This window comes from Mycteria americana, chromosome 16 (assembly GCF_035582795.1).
Source record: "Mycteria americana isolate JAX WOST 10 ecotype Jacksonville Zoo and Gardens chromosome 16, USCA_MyAme_1.0, whole genome shotgun sequence".
Taxonomy (NCBI): Eukaryota; Metazoa; Chordata; class Aves; order Ciconiiformes; family Ciconiidae; genus Mycteria; species Mycteria americana.
Window position 1 is genome coordinate 10,437,117 of NC_134380.1, and position 27,459 is coordinate 10,464,575.

At 36.4% G+C, this 27,459-nt stretch overlaps 1 protein-coding gene across 17 annotated transcripts in view; it reads right to left on the minus strand.

The window, feature by feature from the left end:
* The window catches only part of BPTF (bromodomain PHD finger transcription factor), a 59,111-nt gene that overhangs the window by 6,577 nt on the left and 25,075 nt on the right, over positions 1-27,459 (minus strand). For 7 of the 17 annotated variants that reach the window (XM_075518709.1, XM_075518716.1, XM_075518705.1 and 4 more), the window contains 24 exons: positions 26,508-26,681; positions 26,210-26,403; positions 24,531-24,886; positions 24,106-24,237; positions 23,423-23,552; positions 22,492-22,627; positions 21,023-21,244; positions 18,295-20,719; positions 17,937-18,061; positions 17,571-17,699; positions 17,124-17,274; positions 16,199-16,322; positions 14,512-14,764; positions 13,921-14,082; positions 12,791-12,939; positions 12,313-12,436; positions 11,545-11,768; positions 10,060-10,282; positions 8,940-9,826; positions 8,104-8,186; positions 6,026-6,251; positions 5,240-5,586; positions 1,740-1,913; positions 663-855 (listed from right to left, as the gene is read on the minus strand). In XM_075518709.1, coding sequence (XP_075374824.1) covers positions 663-855; positions 1,740-1,913; positions 5,240-5,586; positions 6,026-6,251; positions 8,104-8,186; positions 8,940-9,826; positions 10,060-10,282; positions 11,545-11,768; positions 12,313-12,436; positions 12,791-12,939; positions 13,921-14,082; positions 14,512-14,764; positions 16,199-16,322; positions 17,124-17,274; positions 17,571-17,699; positions 17,937-18,061; positions 18,295-20,719; positions 21,023-21,244; positions 22,492-22,627; positions 23,423-23,552; positions 24,106-24,237; positions 24,531-24,886; positions 26,210-26,403; positions 26,508-26,681 — 7,343 coding nt within the window. The remainder of the gene's footprint in view (positions 1-662; positions 856-1,739; positions 1,914-5,239; positions 5,587-6,025; positions 6,252-8,103; positions 8,187-8,939; positions 9,827-10,059; positions 10,283-11,544; positions 11,769-12,312; positions 12,437-12,790; positions 12,940-13,920; positions 14,083-14,511; positions 14,765-16,198; positions 16,323-17,123; positions 17,275-17,570; positions 17,700-17,936; positions 18,062-18,294; positions 20,720-21,022; positions 21,245-22,491; positions 22,628-23,422; positions 23,553-24,105; positions 24,238-24,530; positions 24,887-26,209; positions 26,404-26,507; positions 26,682-27,459) is intronic. The other 10 variants (XM_075518706.1, XM_075518712.1, XM_075518707.1 and 7 more) reach the window with 10 other exon arrangements.

The window sequence follows — 27,459 nt, forward strand, 5'->3', positions numbered from 1 at the left end:
TTTTCAAGTACTCTAAAATTAATTTGTGTTCATAAACATCTGTAAAATGTAGAACAGTGCAAAATACTACTCTTTGAGGATTTCTGTTACCACACAATAATTTCACCAAAATTCTTGAAATTTCTTTACAGAAACTATATTTGGGAGTGACAGATAAACCAGAAATATACTGTAACATACAGTGATGTAATTCTTATTATCAGGATTGACATAATTTACATGCTGATAGTGGCTTTCTGTGAGAACACTACTGAAATCTAATAACTCTGAGAATGAAGTACAGAAGTGTAGATCAGAAATTGTAGAAAACTAATCGGAGAACAGAACATTGCACCTTCTACAACCTGTGCAGTTAGGCTACCACTCTGCCTTCCAGCATCCTAAGCAAACCTGCTTCCTTTAAAAGCCTTCCACTGAAGAGATTGTTTAGTTTCACTAACTCAGAAGCAGTGATATACTAATGATTGTCAATATTCCTCAGCACAATAATGCCAGTCAAGTTTGCAGCTGGCACAGTGGCATTTCTCACAAAAAAAAGCTTTGTTATTTCCTTTTTATAAAGTCTCAAAATGACTAGAAGAGAAATCAAGACCTACTGCAGGACTCACTAGGTATGTCCTATACAGTAAAGCACTCCACTTAGCTGCAATCCTTATTCTCACCTGTAAGGACCGTAGTACTCTTCTTAAACCTTCATAATCTTTATCAGTTAGTGGACTGAGTACAGTCATGGCATCTTCTGTGGACTGACATTGTGGACACACGTATTCATCAATGAGATCTGCCTCACTTTGTAAAATGCCAACACAGCGCCCATGATACCAGTTCTGACATCGGTCGCAGCCAATGTAAAATCTGCAAGATCCAAAAAAAATGTTAGTGACTTGATCTATTGAATTTAAAGGTTACATTTAAATACATAAACCTGCAATCCCCTGCACACAAGCAGATACTTGGCATAATTAAATACAGCGGTGTAACATGTGATATTTCAGGCTGACAAATTCTAATTTCACTATTCAAACTGCTTTTGTATTTACAAACAGGCTAAATTACAGTCCATTTCAAAATTAGTTCCTAAGTTTTATACTAAGCACTTTCAAGCAATCAAGATTTCAAAAATAATCCTCTGCTTTAGAGTTGAAAGGAACAGTGTAATGCCAGAAGTCTCACCCAACCAGTATTCCAAAACAATTCAAGATACATTTTGCACAAACTGGACTACAGCTAGGGCTCTTGTTTCACTCCATACAAACATTTTTCATATGGAAGCTTCAGTCTTGTAGTTAAATACGGAAGGGGTATTCTATGACACAAAGCCTTACAGTAAAAGATACCAACTATATACCCCCATACTAGAATTATGCTTTCTATCCAGATCAGACTAAAGCACAAAAAAATTCCACGAAATACTACATTTATCTTTTAATCTTTCTAACCATCCCTTATTAAAAAAAAAAAAAAAATCAATCCCAATTTAAAGTATGTGGTGTTTTTTTTTAAAAAAACAAAAAACAAACCAAAACCCAACACATTTGGACCACCCTGAAAACTTCACTTTTCCTAAACATTTACTGTATAGAAACATTTTTGAGAGGAAGACAATTACTGAAAAGCAATTTGTATTACGAATGAATACAACATATGCAGAATAACTTCTTTTTTCTTTGTAAGGAACAGGTAACCACAGAGCAGTTTGCTACCTAAACATTAAATAAGAGGTTCTTATCAGAACTCACTGTGACTCATCATAAGGTGTTCTGCAGATACAGTACAATTCCTCACTGCTGCCCTCTTGTGCCCGTTTACAATCATTACAGATGTACACATCCATTTTCTTAGCCTCCTTTTCTGTGATGCCAACACATTCTCCATGATACCAGTTAGTACAAAGATCACAGCCAATATAGAACCTAAAAGTATTCACAATGAAAATGACAATGTAATTGTCATTTCAAATGGCATGGCACTTTTCCCTGCATTTCTCTCTGATGCACTTTCTTGCTGGCCTACTTTCTTCAATTTTCTGTCTCAGTTTCCCTGCTTCCTAGCATTCTATCCTTACAAACTAACTTCTCATGCTGCAGCTATACTGTCAGTAAGGTCACTTGGGTCCATGTTAAATTGACAGTTCATTAAAACGCACATCAATATGTAACCAGACTTTGACAAAACTGGGCTAAAAATGTATGTCTCCGGTGTGTGTGTGAAAAACTGTAAAAGGCACAAAAAGACAAGGCCAAAGAAAAAGATTTACATTTTCAAAATGTAGCTCAAAAGCCACTGAAACATTTCCTTAAGATTTGAAAATGTAGGTCTCAGTTAATTTAAAAAACAAAAGCAAAGCGCAAACACCAACTAGGAGTTACAAGTATACTACAAAGAACATGCATACCAGCCATGTGTAGAATACATATTGGTATAACATGATGCGAAAGAAAATTGGGTCAGGACATGGTTGTAATAATATTTTTTTTTTTTTTTTGGGGGGGGGGGCACTGAAAAACATATATTAAACTACTCAAAATTGCAACAAATTGGAATGTGGACCATTCTTCAGAGAATAATGTCTACTCTTAGACACAGCTATGTGACGGAACCAGATATGGTATGACACAAAGTGAAGGGAACCAGGTACAGAATCATGTGAATGGGACCTTGCACAGAATGATGTGACAAAACTGTAAAATATTATGCAAGGATGTTTGACATTTTGTGTATGGATATCTCAAAACATACCTATGACTGGTGACAATCAACCAGATGGGCGAAGTTACACATCCATTCTCTCTGCCTAAGCAAAAGCAAGCTGCCTCAGAACCTTGACCTTCCTAGATTTCGGAGACCACTAACCACCTGCCATGTGCTGCTGTGTGAATTACTGCCATCCCAGTTTGTCAGTCTGCAAGCACCACCCACTGGACACTACACACTGCAACAGGACAGCAGCTAGCACACGCTCCACAAAACAAGCATCTCTAATTTCTTGGGTCTCTGCATATGTCCCGGATACTCAGATCCTGCCTTTCCTCTAATGTTCAGTCAGACAAATCCTAAAGAAAAATATCACACAACCTGGCCTTCCATAAAGAATGGACAGATATAGCTCCTTCTGACAACTACCAACAACAATTCAGCCCATGTCCTCTTCCCAAGAGGGACTGTGCCTGTCTGCTCCTGGTGATCTGGAAACCCATTTACATCTAGGTGTAGATGCTAAACCTTGCCACTAGAATATGAACAGGCGGCACATTATGTTTTAACAAGTGAGTTGCAATCTAAGTAGGAATCTTAGAAGGATACCCTTACTGACCATCCTTGAAAACAATATGAGCAAATCCCTACAACCCTGGAGTATCACAAATGAGAACTAAACATAAGAAATTTGCAATAAAATACACAACACAAAATTACTTTTGAGGATTTACTACATCCTAAAAAATGCATCGGATATTCATAATACACCACAAATTAACTTTTCAAACAGCACATCTATCTTTTCTGAAGTAGAAAAGAGACACCAGCACAAAGAGGAGTATCTGATGCCTATATATATATATATGAAAATAATTTAAAAAATGTTTACCAGAAAACTGTTTTAAAACTTGACTAATCCCTTACCACATAGCGAAAGGATAATGTAGTTCAACAGTACAGTCATCATTTGTAAGAACATAAAATTTAGAATTCACAAAAAGCAAAGCAGCAGAACTGAATCTAAGGATACTACTAAGTCATTAACATTTCATTTTCTTGAAGTTTTATTCTGTGCATTTAAGCACAGTTCTCAATACAGGCTACCAAAATTCACTCTATGACCACATTTTTCATTGGCTTACTCAAATGCCCACTGGAGTCAACAGAAAGAGTTAGTCTAACAATCAAATCCTTTTGCTCACAGAATTTGTTCATCTCATCTCATTTTTGTGACAGTTTTAACTGTCTTACTAACAACAGAAGCAGTAATGCACAGACCTTTGTTTGGTATCACAAGAAAATGAAAACAGGGTATCCTCCTAAGTTTACTGGGTGACAGAAAGCCTAACACAACGCTCTTAGAGATACGTGACATTCCTTAGAAGTAATAGTGACTTAACCAGGGCATCAGAAGTCTGCTATTTCTACAGTGATGACAGCACAGGGAGCAGTCCAATTTCCTGCACTGATGTAATGGTGAGAGCTACTGAACAACCAAGGTGAAAAAACCCCAAAGACCTCAACTTCATTTTAAAAAAAAAAAAAAAAAAAAGCTAGGAGGAACCTCAAGAGATCCTCTAGTCCTGGCCCTAAATTTGGAATGAAGAACCACTACTGGAGTGAAAACACTACTCCACCTCTATAGTTTCTTTCTGTTATCAGCATTTAAACCACCACCAAATGGCACCAATTAATACTTTTTGGTATTGTCACTTGTTGAGCAGATACATACTCACTTGGAATTGGTCTGAAGTAAAATTTATTTTACATAGCTCTACATAGCTATCAGATGTTAACCATTGCTAACGACTGATGTTAGTCACTTCTAGCTTAAGCAGGAATGCGTAACACTATCTCCTTGCAATCCACTTACTAAATTTCTTCACAAACTTTGTACGTAGCATAAATATTTTTCCTCATTCACAGTCAGAATCAAGCTACAGAGAACTGCAGTTTTCACTTTGTCAAATGCTTACATATCTGTTTTTTATCAACCCTGAGATGTAAATTATAACACATGGAAACCACTTCTACCTGAAACATTGTCCAAAGTGAACTGCAGTCCAGTAACTTGGAACCCCCCTTTACTGGCTATTGACTTACCAAAAAAAAAAAAAAGTGTCATTTATTGGAAGACGGTACCAAAGCTATTTCTAAAGAACATCAGCTACTTGTTCACGAGAAATTGCTCAAACCAAATTGTCACTTGCTTCCGAGGCAGAGGCAAAACGGCAAAAGAAAGAGTAACAGAGCGGAGGAAAAAAAAGAAAAAAGAGTATGTGCATGTGAGACAGAAAGGTCATACAATGGAAACATGCAAACGAGTAAAAATATAAATCACGTACATTAATAGTATAAATCAAGTATGTTAATAGTTTTGTAACTGCTAGTGGAAAACAGAGACTTTATTCTTTATACCTTAGTGATCACTGCAATAACCTGATACTCTATCTCCAATTCTAGAACTAGCTTGCACTAATAGCTAAATACTAAGCCTAAAGCTAAGAATACATGGTAAAAGGCTATGGGATTCACTACTCACTTAGACTCATCATAAGGCGTTTTACAGATGCAGTAAAGCTTTGTGTCCTTCTTTGTTTCCTTTGAGGTAGTAGAAATCATTTTCTTTTTCTTGGACTTGGAAGCTGACGAATCTTTCTCCTCATCTCGCTTTCTCTTCTGGGAGGATACTGGCATTGGGACTGTGGTGGAGGAGGAGGAGGTGACGGGGGCTGCATGTTGCTGTGGTGGTGGCGGCGGCAGTGGTGGCGGCGGTGGTGGTGGTGCAGCGGCTGCAGCTGCGGCTGCTGCGGCTGCGGCTGCTGCAGCAGCTGCCTGGGCTTTTTCTTTTTCTTTCTTAATTTTAGTCAAGTCTTTCTTTAGCTCCTCCTGAAGTACATTAAATGAATAAATAGAGAGGGAGGCACTTCATATGATTATTCCAGGACAGGATTAAAATCTAGACATAAATCCCCATGCTTAACCAAAAGAAAATAATTAAAGCCATTTAAATATGCAAATTTGTTAATGTGCTTGACCTACAATTCACATAACATTAAGGGATGACACTCTTGGCCTACTATGACCCATTGGCTGTAATTTATCAGAAGCTGTTTCAGGAAACAAGGTAATTTCAGTCCAGATGAAAACCAGGAAGCATAAAAAGGACATATACTAGCTTTGCAGAGATCCATGCATCCACAACCAGAACTTCTTCCTGTACGTTTCCTTAAAATCTCACTGAGCAAACAGAGAAATTAAAGATTAACACAGAAATGTTCCCCCCAGCTTAAAAATCAAATTAGTCTTTGAGAATAACTGTCCTTACCTGCACTTCAATCTGTAGATCTTTGTCCAGAAGTGCTCTTTTTTTCAGTATTTCAGCTTTCAGCTGTTCTTTATGCTTGAAAAGCAGAGCTGAGAGTTTAGTAGCATTCTGTTTACTACGCTTCTGTTCTACACTCTCTTCTCGTTTTCGTTTCTTAGCTGCCTGTTTTTCTTCTTTGTCTATCTTATCCAGAATATATTTCATCACTTGGTTGCACACAATCATTCTGGGGAAGAAATTAAGAAAAAGTACATTATGTTGAGCTGCCTATTTATCCCCAGTTGAGAATGCAGAATAATTTAATTCTCCAGTCTCTACAAGTTGCAAGCTAAATTATTACATTTCTTAAGATGTACAAGGTAAATTTAGTAACACACATTGTTCCCACTCATACTTATTTACTAGAACACCAGTGGGAGAGATCAAGTCCCTAGTTAGGCTCAAGAGGGCCAGTCCCAATTTCTTTTAACTGATCTGAGTACTAATTGTTCCTCCCCTTCCCCTATAAAACTCCTAACAAAACTTAGGCTTTAGTATGAGGAGACATATTTTCACTCAATTCAGTTTCCACACATATGTTTGAAAGAGCCGGACTTCGTTTATTCTGATGTAGGATGAAAGCAAGTTGGAAGCCTGCACCTTCTTTAAAACAAATTTCCGCCCTCCAGTGACCACCAAATATTACCAAGTTTTTGTATTTTGGCATAAGGACTGACAAATATTTTTCAGTGTATAGAATTCACCATAAAACAGTGCCCAATTTCTTCACTAATGACAACTCAGGATTAATTTTTCATCTGCTTGTTGTACACTCAACTATAAATCTCTTTTCCTGCTCACTTGTTCTGCAATTTTCATTTATTTTGCTTTATATTTCAATTAGAAAATGAATGTATTTTGGTTCTTCTGAATTTACTTTTCCGTTCCCATTCTATTTCAAACCCACTAGAAAACTAAATGCTTCTTGTTGCCAGAGTGACCATGAAAAATAACTCCCATTGACATATGACCTGACAGCAAACAACAAAATAGCAATGGTCGGGACAAGTACCTGCTGCTAACTCTGTAGTCTTAGGCTTAGACACATTGTCTCCTGATACACATCTGTATTTTGATGACATATGTAATATGCTAGATGTTTTGTAGGGCCATACAATTTTGTTTACTTTGCTCTTCTTACCTGCACTATATCTACTTGGTTTAGTCTGGTTTTTCACCAGGTAAGATACACAAACTACATTTTTGGAGAAGAAAAAAAATCAGTGAGAAGGAAAGACAGCTGCACCATGAATCAAGCTAGTTAGAACTCTTTTTTTTTAATTGGACTGTCAGTCTAAATACCAATTTGGCTGACACCATTAAATTAAGAGTGTATGACAATACATCTTATTCTTTATGCAGTTGTGAACATTGAGTAGCACCTAGTGATACTGTTGTAATCAACTAAGCTTGTACTGATTTGATGATCAAAATTTTATAAAAAAAACTATTCTTTTTCTTACTGAAAACACACACTTGCAATTATCCACTTGAAGCAACTGCATGAGTGAAAAGGAGTCAAAATAACCCCAAGACAAATGACAAACACTCCAAATTTGTGTTTAGCAGCTTCAAGTATAAAATCTAGTTTGTCAAACAGTATTATCTTCCAACTCTTCAATTCCTTCTGTAGAGTGGGATGTACAGTGGACCAGAATGGAAATAAACTGCCATGATAAAGGACAAACAAAAACCAGGCTTTTCTGCAACAAAACCATTCAGTCTCCATTCTGTGCTCCTTTAAGAATGGTTTTTACCTTGAATTTAAAAAAACTGTAGCCAGCTCCAAACACATGCAATACAACATTTCACTTTAAAAACATATAATCAAAATAAAATTGAGAATATACAGGATTCAATTACTTGAAATTAAGAACATAATTATGAAAGTTACTTTTGAGTATTACTTTGACCAATTTTAAAATAGAAAAATCTCTTTATGCAGGTTTTTACAAACCAGTGTTTTATTATACCACCATTAAAAGATGTTATAAATGTAAAACTTTCACATCTAAAGATACACTATGATGCATATTCACCTCTGATTTTCTTCCCTCTCAGCTGGAGTCAGTGTCTTCTTCTGTTTCAAGTGTTCTATGACAGCATTCTGTTTCATAACCACCTGCAGGATGATACAGAATCCAAAATAAATTATGAAAACTTTAGCCAGTATTTCATAATATTACTGGGAGAACCAGGACATTTCCTAAGTTAAAGAGAAAGTTAAAGTGTTATTTATTTCAGTAAGTGACAAAATAAAACTGATTTTATTGGGAGGGGGGCAGTGCTTGTTTAAAGCAATTATTTGAAAATTGAAAATGAAATTGAAAATTAACACCACTTCCACCCCCCTCACCCCCACCCCCCCACCCCCAGTAGGATATTTTGCTTAAACCTAGGGACTAAATGTAAATTGACAGTGACTGGTTGTTTTATTTAAAAAAATGGTAAGAGTCTATTTTTTATATATATGTATTTTTTTAAGCCCCGCAGCCATCCAACAGCATTACATTTCAGATACCTCTTTGAAACCTCAGTTTCCTATGGCGGGCAATGAAAGTACTGTACATGTGTTCTGAACATCAGCTCTCCTATCTATAACCTATCTTTCCTGAACTGAGAATAAAGATATATTGTCCCAGCAGCTAGTGGTAAGTTGAATCAAGGTGCCAGAAGACTGCAAACATGGTACAATTGACTTGATGTGCTGAATTAACTTAGAATATTTAATTAAATTGCCAAAAGCAATCGTGCACAAACTTTGAAAGAATCAAATTAACTGCCTATCAAATGTATTAACATTGTTAACAAGAACAGGCATTTAAAATGAGAGTTGTTTCATTAATTAAGTTTAATTTCCTTCTGTTAACTTTACCTGTTTCTGGATAATGTCACTTTGATTAGAAGCCTGAAGGGTGTGCTCACGTTTAATTTCTATCTGTTGCTGCTTTTTCTTCTGTTGCTGCTCCCTGAGCTGCTGAACTCTCTGCAGCTGCTCCTGAACACTAGCTGCTTGAACTGTTACCACATTCTGAATCTGGTGAGCCTGTACTGGGCTAGTTTGTTGGATCTGAATAGGTAACTGAAGCTTGATCTGCTGGGGCACACTGCCTTGTTGGGCTTGTATCTGAGCCACAACATGTGACTGAAGCTGAGAGAGAACTTGGACTTGTTGCTGAAGCTGAGGCACTGTAATAACTTTTGTTGGAGGCTGCTGAAGTTGCAGCTGAGGACGAGTTGGGCACTGCACAGGAACCTGATTTAAACTTTGAGTAGTTGGAAGGGTTGAGACTGAAGTCTGAACCTGAGGTTGTGATTGCTGCAGCTGAGCTTGAATTTGTATGGGAGCATGGGGCTGCATCTGAATCTGTTGTTGGGTTGTAGTCTGCACCTGAGCTGGTTGCTGAAGCTGGACTTGGGACTGGCCTTGTGGAAGGATTGCAGTCTGCGGCTGACTCTGGACTTGCACTGGAGATTGCCCTTGAGCCTGGGTCTGTGCTGGAGACTGAACTGGAGATTTAGATGATTGTGCTTCAGGTGTGACTGGAGAGTCAACAGATGCTGGAGTCTGAGATTCAGGCTGGGTCTGAGTTTCAGGCTGAAGCGCTGGCTGAGGTGCCTGTGGCTGGGCCAGCGGCACAGGCTGAGTGCTCTGATTCTGCACTTGAGGCTGGGCTTGCTGCTGACTCTGAGGCTGTGGCTGAATTGGTGGCAGCACTGATGTTGGCTGTGCCTGTAGAGCTTGCTTCTGTTCCCCTGTAGCTGTCAAGGATAAAAACAAGTATGCCATTTATTTCAAATGACATGTCTATGAGCCTTACTAATTTGAACCTTTTAGAACTACCGTAAAGCTCTATGCAGAAATTAAAGAGACTTCTAAGCTTATAATACACTTCCAACAAATTTATTGTAGTAACAGACCATCTCCAACTGCGTAAAAACTCCCATGCAACTGAAATGGAAGCTTTTTTTCTGCTGAACAGAACAATGCTTACCCGAGGTTGAAGTAGAAACTGTTGTTGTAGTTGTGCTAGCTGTAGTAGCAGCTGCTGGTAGTGGAGTGAAAAGAAACCTCTGAATGGTACCGTTTGGCATAGCTGCTTGCATAAGCTGTTGTCCTGGACCAGGTATTACAGTCACACCCTGAGGGATTAATTGTAATTGACCAGTAGTTTGACCTTGTCCCTGAATTACCACAGTTAATCCTTGACTGCCACCCTAAAAAAAAGTTAATATTGATGTATTACTGATATATTTCTTAGACAGACTTTGCTGAAAGTAAGAAGAATTAGGGTTTCGGATTTCAGACTTCAATACTTTTACCACATACCATAATTCCTAAAATTCAAAACTAGCACCTGAGATCATGAAATACTAAAACACTCTTTCAACAATTCTATCATCAACAGATTACTGGGTTGGACTTAGTTACACATATTTTCATCCAAATATTAACAAGAACTCTAGCCAGAAAGCAGCTACAATGGAACATCTTTGTTACTAGAATTTACAAGCAATACAGGGCATGGATGATTTTAGACATACTATTAATTACTTTCTCAAGAATCCCAACAGTTTGTGTAAAAGTCCTCTGCAATGAAAACATTTCCTAACCGAGTATCAGATCCTACCCAACTGTAGGCTTTCATGACTGACTGTTCAGTCTGTAATGTATTGTGAATTTTGGTTGCTTAAGCTAACATTTAGGCAGCTCATGACATGACTCTTAACTCAGTGATGGAGAAGGCAGGGTATTGTCCCAACCCCTAGATGCAGAACTCCACATTTTGTGAACCCATAGAACAGAATAAGGACCCTACAAAAATCCTTCCGAGTCTTTCAGTGTGGAAATGAACTCTGAGTCTTGTTCCACATATAAAAATCTTATCTGGCAACAAGCAGCCTAGACATTACAATCATTTACATGTATTATTTATAATTTGAAGAATAGGTATTGTGGTAACTCACAGAAGTCTATTTTTACCCTATGCTTGACGCTAAATTTATATTTTGCCAACAGACCTTCATGATCTGAGCAGAAGCTGTAAGAACATTTTCCTCCTCCAGTTCCAGATACTGTAATTTTTCCTCTGAGACTCTGGATAACATGAATGAAAACTAAATCTTCATACAAAATCAAAAGACAAGGAATGAACATTACGTTCTGATGGTCTACAAAATAGGCCATACAAAATAATTATGTCCCTTACTGCTATTAGTGCAAATACTTATTTCCATACCGCTAAACTTTCCTGATGCTAGTTACATTACTGGGGAATACAATAGGAAGAGATATTTAAAACTTTACATATACTATTTAAGCTTCTTTCAGTCTGTAATTATGCTATTGGTCATCCTAAAGGAAGGCTGAAACATAAATTTATGAGCAGATACACTACACTGCTGAAATCCAAAGGCTTCGTAAGATGTATCCTAAGTATTAGCACTTTTTCATGCCCAGAGGCTGTAAAATGTTTTACCTGTCCTTGTGTTAGCTGTGTGAGTTGCGCCATAGTAAGTTTCACTTGTCCCTGCTGAGGGCGAGGCGGCTGCGATGTGGTTTGTGGCTGTATTTGCTGAGGTGGTGTTCCAGGACTTGTGACGGTCTTCTGTCCAGCACTGGAAGAAGCTGTGCTGGTACTAGAAACTGCTGTTGAAACAGGCTGACCCCTGATTATTTGAGTCACCACTTGCTGTGTCTGACCTGTAAGAGAATAATTTATGATAAGAAACACGTTTCCAACATTTTAACCACTAGCACAGCAAACCTCCGAGTCACAACAACTTGCAATAGTGTATAATCAGACATGTGAAGCAAATACTGCAGTGTGCACATAAGTTTTCTTTACAAACCATTTGTCTGTGTGGTTGACTGAAAAATGTCTGCAAAATGTTTTCTATTTTAATTCAATTCATATACTTATGGAGTGCTTCAAACACTTAGCTTGCCTTAACAAAAAAACCCAAACCAAACCAGAAAAGCTTTCTCTTTGTACAATTATTCTAAACTTTTTTGTTTGTTTTCAAATGAATGTCCTCAAAAATAAGTACTAGATTTCCCAGTGTCAATGATGAACAACACTGACAAAGCCTGCAACCGACGCATTCAAAAGCCAGAAGACACACTTGTTAGAAGTCAAGCATCAAAGTGAGGTACTTTTGCATTCAGACATACAATACAGAAAGTATTTATGAAGAAACAAACCATGGATTTCACACTGGAAATTTAAATATTAAAATGAACCTACTGGCTGGAAGAATACCTTGTTGCACCACTAGAGGTGTTCGAATGATGGTCTTTCCAAGCGTTGACTGCTGAAGTGGTGTCCGTATTACTGTCATACCAGGGCGGAGTGGTGTCCCTTGCACTACCTACATACACCAAAATGGAGAGCATATGTAAACTTGTGAAAAAAGCCACTGGGATATGCCCTGAAGTTTTTTTTTTTTTTTTTTTAAATACAGTAAGAAATGACAAGATACAAGCAGATCCAATATTTTTTCATCTATGCCCACACCTCTAAGGCTTACCAAGCTCTAAACTATTAATTTTTCCACTTGGAGAGAACTGTTGTACCTCCTTGGAATAAAGGATCCATAAACATTATTGCTGAGATGAGCCAAAAACATTGAAAAGCGATGAGACAGAACTTTTAATATCTGCCAATAACTTAAAATATATGCACCCACATTTTTTTGCATTAAATAATCAGAAAAACATCTTACTTGCGAAGTGCTTGTTGTTCCTAACGTTCCTGTGGTATTTGGCCTAATGGTTACAGTCGCTGTCCTTGGCTGGAATGAAGTAAATGTTTGACTTGCACCTGTAGTTGATGGAATGATACCCAATACCTTTTGCTGAACTTGAACAACACCTAATTAAAGAAAAATTGAGAATTCATTAGTGACATAATTGCCAGCAAAAGAAGTAAATGCAACTCCAGGGTGGCATTTAGAAATCAGTCTCCAGGTTTCTAGAACACCTTTGAGTCTTTCAACATTTCTTGGGAGAACCTTTATCATATTGCAAAAAGAAGCAGCATTATAAATTGTTGATAGTCTAACTACATTTTAAGTTAAGAAATAGGTATTTTAGGAAAGATTAAGGAAAGAGTGAATCTTCACAAAGATCAGTTTGATGGTAACTGCAAATAAGTCCTTGCACTGACACGGTGCCACAAATTAGTATTATACAACCATTAAAAGCTATAATCTGATTAATTTAAAATGCAGGAGACCAATTTAAACACCTTTCACCTACAAGCTCATGGTGCTGAAGAAAATGGGTAACGCTTTTCCTGTCACCTAAGAAATTTCAATACAAAACTAGTAGCCTTCATGATTTCCTCAGATGCTAAGTATAATGGAGACAGAGAATTTAGCTTTTCTGTTCAATATACATTCACAAATCTCAAAGTATTAAGTTCTCTTCTTGAAGCAAGAAGAAAAAACACTAATCTTAGTTTGGAGCCAAACTCTTGCTCATCAGTGAAGAGCAGATGCAGGCATTAATAACTAAGAACAGCAGCTTTTTTTGTGAAGAAAGTTGTTTTGTTGATGTATAATTTACGTAACAAAAAAAAGCATGCTTCATTCCACATTGTTAAAAATAAAGCTTCTAATTTTGCACTATGAAATGTAGACTAATTTATAGGCAAAAAACTTGCATTTTTCCCCTACAGACACAAATATGCAATACAGGGGGAACAAGCTCTAGAAACTTGTGTGTATACATATATATATAAAAATATTTTTTCCCCCTTCAAGTCACAGTTTACTTCACTGGGAAAATAGTGTCAATGGAGAATTAATCAGCAAGCTAGAATACATTTTTAATTCAGTTCCCTTTCCCCTACCTCCTTGAGTTGATGGCACATTGACGGCAACAATCTTGCTGTTTGCAGGGAGTGGCAGCTTAGTTATCACTTTCCCTGCCATCGTTACTGGACTGCCTGAGATCTGGAAGGTCTGCCCTGTGCTGGCAATGGTTGTGGCTGAAGTGGCAGCTGTGCTAGTGGCTATTGAGGTACACAGAACAGTCAGTTTTAGAGCAGAATAATTAGTCAATGAAATGACTATTTTCAAGTATGAAACAGCAAACTACAGGATTATTTTTTACAATCATTTTTGAATGTGTCATACTTTCTTTGGTAAAGATTCTTTTTTGAAAACAGTACGATACAGCATAGAATGCTTTCATTATCAATGATTAATAGTACAACAACTGTCAGTAATAAATGTGACAGGTCAGAAATAAGACTACCTAGCAAGTCTGAGCAAAGAAAAGTTACAGGTATTAACTCAGAAGTACCCTGCTGACATAGCAAGAGAGTTAAGAGCAAAGATAACAAGAAATGTAATAATGCTATATATTCTGGAGAAGATGTAGGTGCGGTGCTGGAGTTCATCCTATTTACATGTTCCTTCCATGATAAATGGCTACTTACCTGTTGAAGATTGGCCTTGTTTAACCCAAGTAGCAAAAGTCTGATGGAAATTCTTGTTCTGTTGGAATGTTACTGTAGCTGGAGAACCCACTTTTGTAGTAAGTACTACTTTGGTTCCAGTGGGGACTGGGCCCGCTAAAGGGCCTACTACAACTTTCTGTGCTGTTGACACAGTAGTTGCAGTGCTGCTGGCTGTAGTGACTGTGGGGGCCACACCTGTTGCGGGTATCTGCTTCTGCTGTTCCAGCCGTTTCTACAGAATTTAGAAAAAAATTAAACAAAGGGATAATTAGCATATTCAGATTTTGTAAAATAAATGCAGTCTCTTCCTAGTATTGAAAAATAAAGGACTCCGGTAGGATTTTAGTTCAAGTTGTAAAGGATTGAAAAATTGGCTGCTTGTGTACAGCACAAGACTCCTTGACCTGCAGAACTGATAGTACAGAGCTAGAAATTTTCCTTTATACCATCTTCAAAATCCTCAGCTTGTGTTAATTTCACTGCACATATTACTCTAAAGAAAACTTATTAGTAGTCTCAGATTAATCTGAAAGGTTAAAAAACTCTGAAAAATAACCATCTATATTTGGCTCTGACCACGTGCATACAGCCTGCTTGTATGTCAGTAAGCAGTACACCATCATTAACACAGAGTTTATGACTATCATTCCCAAGTTTAGAGCTGCCTGCACTGAGATCCTGCCAGTTACAGAAAAAAAAAAGAGACTGTATCATTCTACTTCACCATTAAGAATGTAATTTTAAAAATTCTTTTAACTGTAAATCCAGTTTGCAGCTTGTTTAAAAAAATTAGGTTCAAAATCCCTTACCTTACCCAGCAAGCTTCTGTGCTGTAACTGTCAAGAAGGTACATTTAATTTAAAGAGCCACTTTGTGAAGGGACAGTATCAGTAAGCTCTTTTAAAATTCCAACTAATCTAACATTCTTCCCTATGTTACTAGAATTATCTCTGTATTTATTAATTTAAATTTCAGTGTTTGGTTAGCATTATATTGCAGTAATGCCCACGAATCAGAAACACTTATTCACTAGTAATGTATTTTCTTCAGGGAAGATGAAATGAAAAAGGAGTAAGTTGGAAAAAAGCACAATTCTTAATAATGTATGTGAAATACCAACATGGCATTGGGATTCCCAATTTTAATGGCATACATTTATATACACATACACACTTACATCTATACATACACACTTATCTATATGTATAAAAAAAATTATCAATGGGCTTCATTCAGCCAACTTAAGATAGGATAAAATCAAAACATTCAATTTGATTGAAGCATGAAGAACAAATGCAGTGGTATTCCCAGGTCAGCTATATACTAAGGCAGCTTTCCATTACACCACGGAACACTGCTGACCTTACCTGGAGATTGGTGCTTCTCAGCCTTCTTTTAAAATGGAAACAAACTAAACCTTTTTAAAGTGTTATAAATTAGGTGAAAAAACAAGGGAATCCAAAACAAATCTTTGCCTTAACCCCGTTTCAAAATAACGAATGTACACAGTGGGAGCAGCATTGTTCGATGGCTTAGTTTACACCGGAGGTGGAAACTATTTGAAAAATGGTGTAAGACAGGGATAAAGTTTGTTTCCCACATTCTAATGCATGTGGACTACCAGTGCATAGTTGCTGACAGGTGGGACTACCAATAGCTCCCCCACCTGCTGGGCAGCCAATCGTTGGTGTTTTAGTTGAGCCTCCAATTGGGCCTTGAACTCCTCTGCCTTCTTCTGTTCACTAACCTTAGCCTGTTGTTCAACTGCCTGTGCCTTTTCCTTCTCCACCCTGCCAAAGACACAACCGAAAGTAAGTTATACCACCACATAAAATCCAACCATCAAACTGGATTTCATTTTATCCAGTTTACTTGCTCTTACAAGAGCAAACATCAAGACTGAAGATCACTGAAAAACTGGTCATGACTTTGAAAGTATTTTGAAATAAACTATTGAAGTTGCATGCAACATCCCTGAAATATTCTGATGATAAACTACTGCAACACCTTCCAGGAAAATATTAATCAAACCTGGAATTTATAATTACACCTGAGACTGCAAACAATATATGCAATACCATTAATTTAAAACAATTCTTTCCAAGAGACTCAAAAATGTTGTTCCAACTCCAAGCATGCAATACCAAAAATACTCATTTTATGACTTGAATATTCTCAGGCTGAATTTACCTTTACTTTACTTGTACACAATCATTTTCTTCGTATTATAGAAGTATTTAAACCCATACTGTTTAAAGTCACGCCAAAAGTAGCCTAAAGCCTTTCCATGCATTATAGTAATAGCCTTTTAGCATACAACAGTGATTAGTTCATAAGCATGGAAAAATAAATATAATACTAGTTCTAACAAATCTGTAACATCTGCATAAATTAGTTTTGGTACCAGCAAATAGTTCAGCTTTACAACTTTAAGCTTGACTATCATTATCAAAAGACACAGTGAAAACGCAACCAGATCCGCTTTTACTGATTGTAGCTACCAAGTTTGTGTTCTCTAGTGGGAACTTTTACTTAACATATACACACAAATTAAAACCGCTTTCTTTAAAAGCTCATTTGAGTTTGTTTACCTTTCAGCAAATGCCCTGATCTCCCATAGTTCCAATTCCTCCTCCGCTACCCAACTTTCAATTATAACAGGGCCCGTTTGCTTGGGTGTTTCTGGCCTTTTTGGCCTTAGTGCACTTGATCGCAGTCCCTTCCTCTGAGGTGTTGGAGTTTCTTTAGAGAACAGTCAAAACACACACATTAAGCTCAATCATAAAACAAAATTAAAGTGTCAACCAAGGTCTACTGTCTCTTTCAGTCTCATTTTATAAACAGGAAGGCCTTTCAGCTTCAGAAATATCACATCAGTTTGTTAAATGCATCGTTTGTTTCAAAGAGGCGAATGAATAGTTCATGTCAAGCTATATTTGCTCCCTTGATGGTCTGAATTAACATAAAGATCCAGTTACCTAATTTCTGTAGGAGCTTATGGGAAGGGAAAAAAAAAAAAAATGTATAAACATACATACCTTTCGGAGCCTCGGGTACACCAATGGGACAAATAATTTTTCTTATACAATACTCTGACCGGATTCCATATGGACCAACATCTCTTCGCTTGATTATTTCTGTTGTTGTAATTTCAGTTTCAGATGTTTCTACAACAAATTAGTCCCAATACGTTAATAACCGAAAACAAATAAAAGCTAAATCTCCAATCAACCCAATATACTTAAGGTAAAGAAACAGCAACTAGTACAAACTGTTGACTAAAAAAATTCAAATGCCATAGCTAACATCAAGCCTTTGCAGAAACGCTCAGAACGAGTGTAATACTCAAAATTAACATCAAGAGCTTTTGCATTAAGAAACCCAGAAATTTAAAGAAATAATACCTGTACGTGTAGTTCCTCCCCCAGGTGGAGCTTTTGCTGCCATATCATCCCATTTGAGACATGCCCACAATAACCGCAACATAAGGCTCACTCCAGCCAATGATTTTACTGTTTGAAGTCGGTACCTAACAACAGAGTAATTAATTATATTTTAAAATAAAAATGTATTTAAAATACCTAACCAAACCAATGGGACAAAGGTTTTCCATTCTACCTTTATTGAACAATATAGAAAATTACTGAATAATAAATAGCAAAATTTGCATGTTTGGGCACAAATACATATATCACTTATATTTTAAAATTCAATTAATTTAGTCACATCCTAAACTTTCCTTCAAAAACGTAAAGTATGTACCTCCAAGTGATCCCAAAAGTTGGCCTTGGGGATGGATATGGCCAGATATCCAAGGCAGGCTTTGCATTGTAATTGAAATAAGGAACTTCTCTGATCCCTCCTTTTCTGGCCAGCTTTTTTAAGTCATCATTGGGTAAAACAAATATGCTTTTTTTACTGCTTTTGGTAACAAATTTTCTATAAGATGGTAAGGCAGTTCCAGAACGAGTTTTTTTGGGTCTTGCAAATTTCATTAACTTCACTTTGTCTTTTGTAGAATATTCTTTGCTGACAGTCATGGAAGTCACCAGTGTGCCTTCTGGGGTGGTCAGTGAATCGGTTACTGTAGTTGTAACCACTGTTTTACTATGCTCTTGTACAGAAATGACATCAACATTACTGTCTGTAGCTGGAGTGGTAAGCTTAGTTACAGTAGTGGTGGTAGTTACAGTGGATATGGCACAATTTTCTGTAGATGATACTACTGTTGTTTTCTCATCATTAGAAGCTACAGTCTCTGCAACTTTAAACACAGTCTTGGATTCGGTAGACACAGTTGATGTTGTGGTAGTCACTTCAGTAATAACAGTTTTTATTTTACTTTCTCCATTAATATTTTCCATTTTATATGTCTGTACACCGTTCTGATCAAAGTCACTACTCAAGCTAGATTCCTCACATGAAGTTACAGGCGATGGAGCGACTTTCTTATCCTCAATTACTTCAGTTTCCATAGATTCTATCTCACTATTCAGGTTATTTTCTTTACAGACAGTATATGTTGGTGTGGAAGCAGTGCCAACAAAGGCAGATCTCTCGGGAGAAAGCTGTTTCTCTTCAGTTTTCTGCACATACTTCGGAACTTCATCTGGTGGCTGAAGCCTCTCTCCACATTCAAACTCAGGTGAACTCTGCAGACGTGACTTAGGGTCTACATTATTTTTGTCCTTTGTCTCCTCTATCATGATGTCACCATTCATGAATGGTTTTACTGAAGATTCCTTAAAAGTCAATGGTTTTATTTCATGTTCTGGAATGGATTTATTAATATTATTAACTTTTGGTTCAATATCACCCCCTGCCTTAGTTTCACAGGTATCTTTAACTAAGCGGTCATCATTTGATAGTACTGTAATGTCATTGTCTTTTCCGTTCATTTGAAATGCTGATTTTTCTTTTTCTAAGTCTGTCTCAGTTTCTTCATTTGTATTATTCTTTTTGTCAGTAACGCTATTTAGATTTGTCTGATCAAGATATTTGCTTATGGTACTTGTCTCTACTTTCAGTTCCTGACCTTTCTTCTGACCGTTAGCTTCAGTTAGTTTAGAGCTTGGTAAATCCTCATCAACTTCTACCTCATCCATATGTTCCAGAGCTTGACTTTCAAGGTTTCTTTCAGAAATTAGCTCTGTTTTAAATGGTTCTAGACCTTTACTAGCTGATTTTTGGTGAAATATAACCTTGTTTTCAGATTTACTTTCAGTCTTTCTTGGAGCAATTTCTTCCTCCATTTCACTTTCTTGAGAGGACGTTGGTTCAATATGGCTTTTTATCATACAATTGTTTTCTGGATCTTTGCTCTGCTGTTCAGCATTCCCTTCTGATTCTCTTTTTTCAAGAGTGGCCAGAGCATCTTTTCTACAGCTGCTTTCAGTTGCCACTGGCTCTAAGTTTTCACATTCATGCTGAGATACTCTGGTAATAGGTAGTTTTTGTTTCAAAGGTTTTTCACTTGTTTCCGAAACATCCCACTTGATTCTACCTTCCACATTTGTTTGTTTCAAGCCATCCACAAAGGAACTCTCAGACTCTCCAAGAACCTCTTGTCCTTGACACTTATGAGCAGTCATAGGTTCAGGGTTGCTTTCTTTACTATCATTCTGAATGGAGCTTTCACCTTCAGAAGATTGAGGCGAGTCTTCATCCAGTAGCTGGCCTTCTCTTTTTGATAGCCTGTTTGTCAAAGGCAAAGAGGGTTCATCTAGCTCACCAGTTTTGGTACAAGAGATGCTGCTGATTGGCAAACAGTCCTGTTCTGCATCTTCAGTTTGGGTCTTATCTGAAATATAGGTTTGATCTTGGGAAGACATGTCAAACTGGCTTCCTTCTTTTACTTTTCTCATTTGTAGCTCACCTATGTTTTTCTGGGGGCTTACAGATCGAATGCCTACTGTTTTAGCACTAGCCTCCAGTTTCATCCTTTCTAGACGTTGTTTTTCTTCCAGTGTAAACTGTTTTATTCGCCTCTCAAGTAGTCCATCTAATTTTGATGATTTTACTTTCCTTTTGTAGCAAGTCCTTAAATGAAATCCCTCGCTGACATTGATTATATCCAGCTTACAATGACTATCCTCATCTTTTATGGGGGATTCAGCTTTCACATCATCTACATCCATAGGTTCTTCCTTGATAACTTTATTATTTTCACCATCGATTTCTTTTTCCACTGTGAAGAAGAAATAACTCTGAATCAGTAAGCTCCCCTAACAATGAATACCAAACTATATTTTTACATGAAGTACTAAGAAACAAATGGACCTTTCAGCATATTAATAGATTTCAAGAAAAAGGGAACAAAAACTTCAGACACTACTACAAGGGCTAATAAGCAATCATTTAACTGAGACATTTTAAATGTCTTGACAAAACCTGTTACACAGTTTTTCAGTAGCTATTTCTGAGGTCCTATGCTTTTACACATGCAATGTTGTAATGAATAGCTAGTTTTACAGTAACTTAAGTGTATCACCTTTGTCTTTTGCATGATCTAAATTTTCAGAAATTGTATCAACTTCTACTTTTTCTTCACATGACTTTTCTTCTTTCACTTGTACATTCTCCAAGGTTTCCGAAACATCTGCTTTGTCTTTTGCTTGCAGATCATGAGAATCCTTTGTTCTGTCTTTCTCTATTTTTACCTTAATTGGACCTTTTCTTTTATCCAAGTTGCATTTTTCATCTTCGCTCTTTGCTATTAACAAATTAAATGGTTTCAATTATTCAGAATATTTTTAATACTCTGCTACCTTTTAATGTATGTTAGTTTACCTCTCAAATCATTCACACATCATTACTGAAATTCAGAAATAGAATTAAGTATACAATGGTAACATCATAGATGAAGCTTAGTGCAATATCAAATAATAATAAAAATCTAAAAGCCCACCAGAGAGAAAAATGTTTCATCTACATTATTTTTTCAGGAGTCCACGTTCAGCTTTTCTTAAAAACAAAACCAAAAAACAAGAAAAAACCAAACCCAAACCCAACAACACTCCCCTGCCCCCCCCATTTTTCAGGAAGCTAAATACCACTTTCTGAAAACCCAGCCTATTAAGAGCATATTAATTCAGACTCTGAAAATTCACAAATATTTTTAAATAATTTTGATTTCTACAGTTAAGCCAGAATGGACATTAGTATTCAAATGACTGTGCTTAACACTGTAGTGGCTACTAATTGCCATACAGAAAGCAAAGTAAATCTAATTTAACAACCACATAGACAACACTAAAAGCAGGAGCATCCATTTTGTGTTTGATCCAGTTAAAAGCAACAGGGAAAATATTACATCAGTATGTGAGGAAAGAAATAATTTTGATATGCAATATAGGGTGGGCTGCCATTTTCTAAATTTTAAAAGGAAAGTCAAGATTAAATTTATTATAAATAAGACTCATACAGTTCAGGATGGATTCTAAAAGTCAGCTGTGCAAAATTTTTCTTTTTTAATATAAATCCTTGGAACTAATACGTGAGAAGGTGTATTTTGAACTTTCTAGAGAAATAAATACCTTCCCCCTTATAAGACTGTTATTTCCAGATAAAATTGGTTAATTGTATTCTGTCAACATGCACGGGGGGGGGGGAAAAAGCATATCTATACACACACACCAATATTTAAGATGTTACTTTTTGCTTGTCATTATGTACATAATTTTTATCTACCTTTAATTTAAATAAGGCTATACAAAGCTGTACAAATATTACACACAACTTCATAACTGAAACAATTTAATGTAGCTAAAAAATGTCTATGACAACTGAACTGGTTATATGGACAAAGGTTAGCAAAAATCCACAAAAGCTTCTCTGGAACACTGTTATAAAGGCTACATAAGAAATATCGCATGCAAATAATTAACTGAATAACTGAATAAGCAATTAAAAGCAGTATGTTAGTAATTAAAAAAAAAAGTAAGCAATGCAGACACTTACTTGGTAGCAACTTTCTGTAATTTGCGTTAGTATTTCCAGGCAGTTTGGGCATAAACCTGTGGACATGTGTTTTACTAATCCAGCTCCAGCCACCATATCCCGTTACTCTATATTCCTCTCCTTTTTGCTTCCAAACCTGTTAAATATTTTCAAAATAGTAGTTTTAATGGTGCTATTTGCTGCACTATTAATGTATAGATCCATTGAAAAACCTAAGATGATTTAAAAAAAATAACCAAACCAAAAACTTCAGTTTACAGACTTTTTCAAGCAAGTTGAAGTATATTTATGAAATAATGTACTATCTAAAATTAAAGCTATATCTGCTGATAATTAAATTGATTCTATCATAGTAACATCTAAAAACCATTTTAATTTCATGTAACAGTGAGAATCTGTTTACCTAAAAGTTGAAAGATTATGCAAATTTTTCAATCAACCTGTATGTTTGTTACAACAAACAAATTTAGAGCAAAGAACCACTCCAAAAAAAGTATTAAATATCTACTGTAGAAGAATATAAAGAGGTTTCTACAGTAGTTCCCACCATATAACAGAACCTTCCAAAGTAAAGGTAGCTAGTAAAAGTAAAACTTTTTGCGGGGGGGGGGTGGGGATGGGAGGGGAGCACTGGACAGGGACAGACATACAGAGAAGATTCCAATAACCATCTAGAACCCTTCCATTAGGAAAGGCTGCATTTTGCAGACAAACATCTGTCAACTCAGGCAGTGTCACTAAGAGCATAATACATGTCAAATTTAGTTCAAACCAAGATTATGTGCTTGAGTAAGTGGGCATGGTTCCTACTCCAATGGCAGGGAGTAATGCAATTACTTTAAACATTTAAGTTTAAAATGAAAACAGAAAAAGAGTATGAAATCAACAATTTCTGTATTTTTTTTGTTCTTCACACAAAAGAAGACTTTACCTGATGTTTGACAGGAAATGTATATTTCACCCATGTAGCTTGCTGCATTGTTTCTTCTTCTTCTTGTTTTCTCTCTTTTTTTTTCACTTTCTCCTTTTCTTCTCTTTCTATTGCTGTCATTCTGCGTAATCTAATACATATAGATTTAAGTACCTTTAAGTACAGGATCTTGTAAGCAAATATAAGAAGTCAAACAACAGCATATACCACCTCTTTGAATAATTTTAAGGATCTGAAGTTAAGAGGAAAGCCCAGTATCAGGTTATATGTATTACTCGCAATAGGAACACTGCTTTTTTTGGCTATTCCAGTAAGGCAAACACAGCTGCCTGCAACTGTGTCTAACATCAGACACATTTCGTTTCTGCTTCTATGACACAATGAGAGACAAAAGACAGACTCCACTGAAATGAGTGTGTTGAAATTTGCTCTTCTAGTCTCCCAAAGTTTTATCACTTTGAGACTGTTGCTCAGATAAAGAAAACAAACTTGCTTTGCAGGAGCAACAACACTATAAAAATCTTGTCATGTATTTTCGGTGTTTCTGGTTCAGAAAGACACTTCAAGTGCTGAATGACTGATTAAATTTAAACATAATTCTTAGAGGCTTAGAGGAACTAGTAATTGTAAAACAAAGTAAAGTTCTCATATTAAAAAAATATTTTAATGTTTATTTATTTTACCTAGTGTGCCCCAACGATTCCCGCCAGATTGGCAGCATGACAACCGGTTTAATTGCACATTCCAATATAGCCAGCGCTAGTGCAAATTCTCTAGGTTTGCTGCACATCTGAACAGCCTTAATCCAGTTAGACCTAAATTGGAAAAAAGATATAAACCTGAAACATACACATGCACTAATATAGCATGCTATGTTAATAAGATTTAATGATAGGATAAAACCTCCTATATTTTAATACTTTACTCAAATGTGCAATCCTTTTAGCCATCCATCACAAAACACAAACATGTTATCTTACATTTTAATACACTGAAGCATGGTGCTTGGAAATCACTGATTTTAAAAAACAAAGACCATTACTTATTAATACTGTTAGCAAAAATATAAGTAAAACAAGATAATATATATTTTCATTTATTAATTTACCTGTGGGAAGCCCAGTTAGGGTGAAGGAATGATGCCGGGATATTGTTTTCTAGCTGAATAATAGTTAGCCTCAAAGTGGATATGGTAAGAACTTTGGACCCATGTACAGACCCATTCCATTTGAATTCTCCAGCAGGAGTCAGACAGAATTTATGTGAGAGATGTCGTCTCTTGTCATGGTCCTCCCTGTGCTGGTGCTTGTTCAATGCGAATGAATTAGTGGCATACTGATTATGATAAACACGGTACTTCCCCTCTTGCCCTAATTTGAAATAATTGTTGATATTTCCTTTCATCACAACTTCCTTCTTTGTGTTCATTCGGGAGACTTCACCTTGAGAGTTGACCACCAGAACCTTGTGAAAGAAAGAATGATTTTAAAGATTCACATAAGTTTCAAATATTTCTATTTACTTATTTATGATTTAGGCTTCAACTGTCTAGATATAAAATAAGAAAAATACCTTGCATCAGTTGGTAGAAGCAAATAACTGTTTATCTGATATACTAAATATATGTACTTCATCACTGATTGTATATAGACTTAGGATATTCCCAAAGCTCAACTTCAACATTAAAAAAAACACCACCCAGGCTCCTGAGGAAGTCAAACAGGAACTCATTTTGCTGCTCTGAATTATGCCTATTGAGGGAGACAGCTTTGGGAAAATACCTTCACTAAACTTAAGTAAGCTTTCCGTGAAACCCCGCCTTGGTAAATCACAGAATTCATGCATGTAGCTAAGCAAACAAATATCTTCGACTTGGAAAAAACGGTATGGATAACATCACTGGTCTAAATTACTCATAACCAAGTTCCAAATTTGACAGGTTTGTGAATAAATATGCTAAGTGCTAACTTACAAGGAAAACTAGTTAACAAAAATAACATGAATACATCAAACAATATGCAGACAACTAACTGCAATGAACTCTTAACATTCAAACACTTATTTCCTGGAGAAACTGGGCTACTTAAAAAAAAAAAAAAAAAATCAAACCCAAAAAACAAAAAAAACCCCGAAAAAACACCAACACCAAACCAACAACACCACAAACCACCAAAAACCCAATAAACAACCTATAGTTGTATATAAACAACAATTTATACCAAAAATTTATTTATACCAAAAATTTATTTATACCAACTAGCAGACATTTGAGAGAGATTTCACTTTTGTCTGCATCAAGCAGGGCTACAATTTTGCAACGACTTTTTAGATAACCATACTCTGCCAGTACAGATTTGTTATGAACTGGAAATGTGGCTAATTCAAACAATAATCAAGCACAAACCACTGTAAAGTTGTAGTTTTGGCACACCAATTCTGAGATATTTGAAGACAGAAGTGGGAGAAAATGCATTTAACTTGGAAGTGGCTTCATAGTAAACAATTCTCTGACTTTTATGACCAGGACGTTAAAGGAAAGGAGGCGCACTGGGTCACTGTCATACCACTCTGTAGATAGCAACTAAGACAGCAAAAGCAAAGGAGAGGGAGGGAGAGCACACACCTTCCTGTGATATTACAGTTTCACCATTTGCTAATTTATTATTACTACTATTTTTTTTAAGTACCTCCATAGTTTGCCAAAATAACTTTTTTATTTTTAAAAATATTATCAGTTTTCTACAACAGTTTTCATACTACTTTGAATTTTCCAAGATGTGCACAAACCTCTCTGCCTTCTTTATATAACTTATTTGCTTCATGTGCTGCAGCAGCAACCTGCTGGCTTTTCATCTGGCTCAACTTGCTATCTGGATTTCGTAATCTTGTGAGCATTCGCGTCGAACCTGGCGTGCCTTTTCCTGCGCCTGGAGAATCACTTCTTTCACCATTAGATTTCTCTCCTGCCCAGGAAAAAAAGGCTTTTAAAACAAACTTAAAATTTTGAAGTTTTATATTGATGTATGGGAGTTATAAAGTAAAAAGAAAAGATGCATAAAATGAAAGTTAGAGACACTATTATTACCTATGTCCTCTGAATTCTGGGATCCCCTCTCTGCGTTTTCAGCATCATCAGGTGTCTTAATGGAGTCATTCTGCCCAGAGCCCAACTCACTACCGTTGCTGTTTTCAACATCTGAGTGTAGAGGTGCAGCAGATGCAGTGCTACTGTTGCTAGGGATCATCTGACCAGTTTCTTCTACAAAAGAACAACTTCATTTTTAGTTTGTCTTTTAAATTGGATCAATACAATTTTTTCTAGTTTTAAATTTTTCATTAAAAAAAAAATCAGATTAACATCTTTTGCTGGACTGTAGAGAAATACCCATAAAATATTAATTCCCTCCAGAGCATTGTATCCATGAAAGTATTTTTTGTTCTGTTTCAAGCAGTTTCAACTTTTATAGCTCTAAAACCTGAAATTCATACTTGGAGGAAATATGAATATATTTTAAATACGAGACAATATTTTTTCTATAGATGCACACACAGAGAACCCTCTATTAAGACTTCGTTTTGCTTTTAGAATGCAGATTTCAAGAAATTTGGTCCTCCTACAGCTGCTATGATTTTATCTCCTTTGATTTTTTTTGTGCTTTATCTGTTCCTCAAAGCATATACCTTTCAGTTCCCCTCCAGTTTTCCACCGAGTATTTGATTGTCTCTTCTTCAGCACAGTAATTCTGAGGAATCCCACAGATTTCAGTTCAGTTGGCACCACTATATCTAAACTTCTCTCTGCAAACTTAAAACATCAGCCTCTTTCTGATGGGTCTAGATGTTGCTTCAAGTTCAGTAAGACAAATGGGTTCTTGGTCCTCAGTTGTCCTTGTTACTGTCCATCTTGACAGCTGTGGACATCATTGCCACCTCACTTGTTGCTAAGGCGTACTGCCCGAGTATGACCTTTTGACTACGGCATCAGTGAATTGCAGCTACCTAGAAATAAATCACTCCAGCTTCCCAGTAAGAACAAG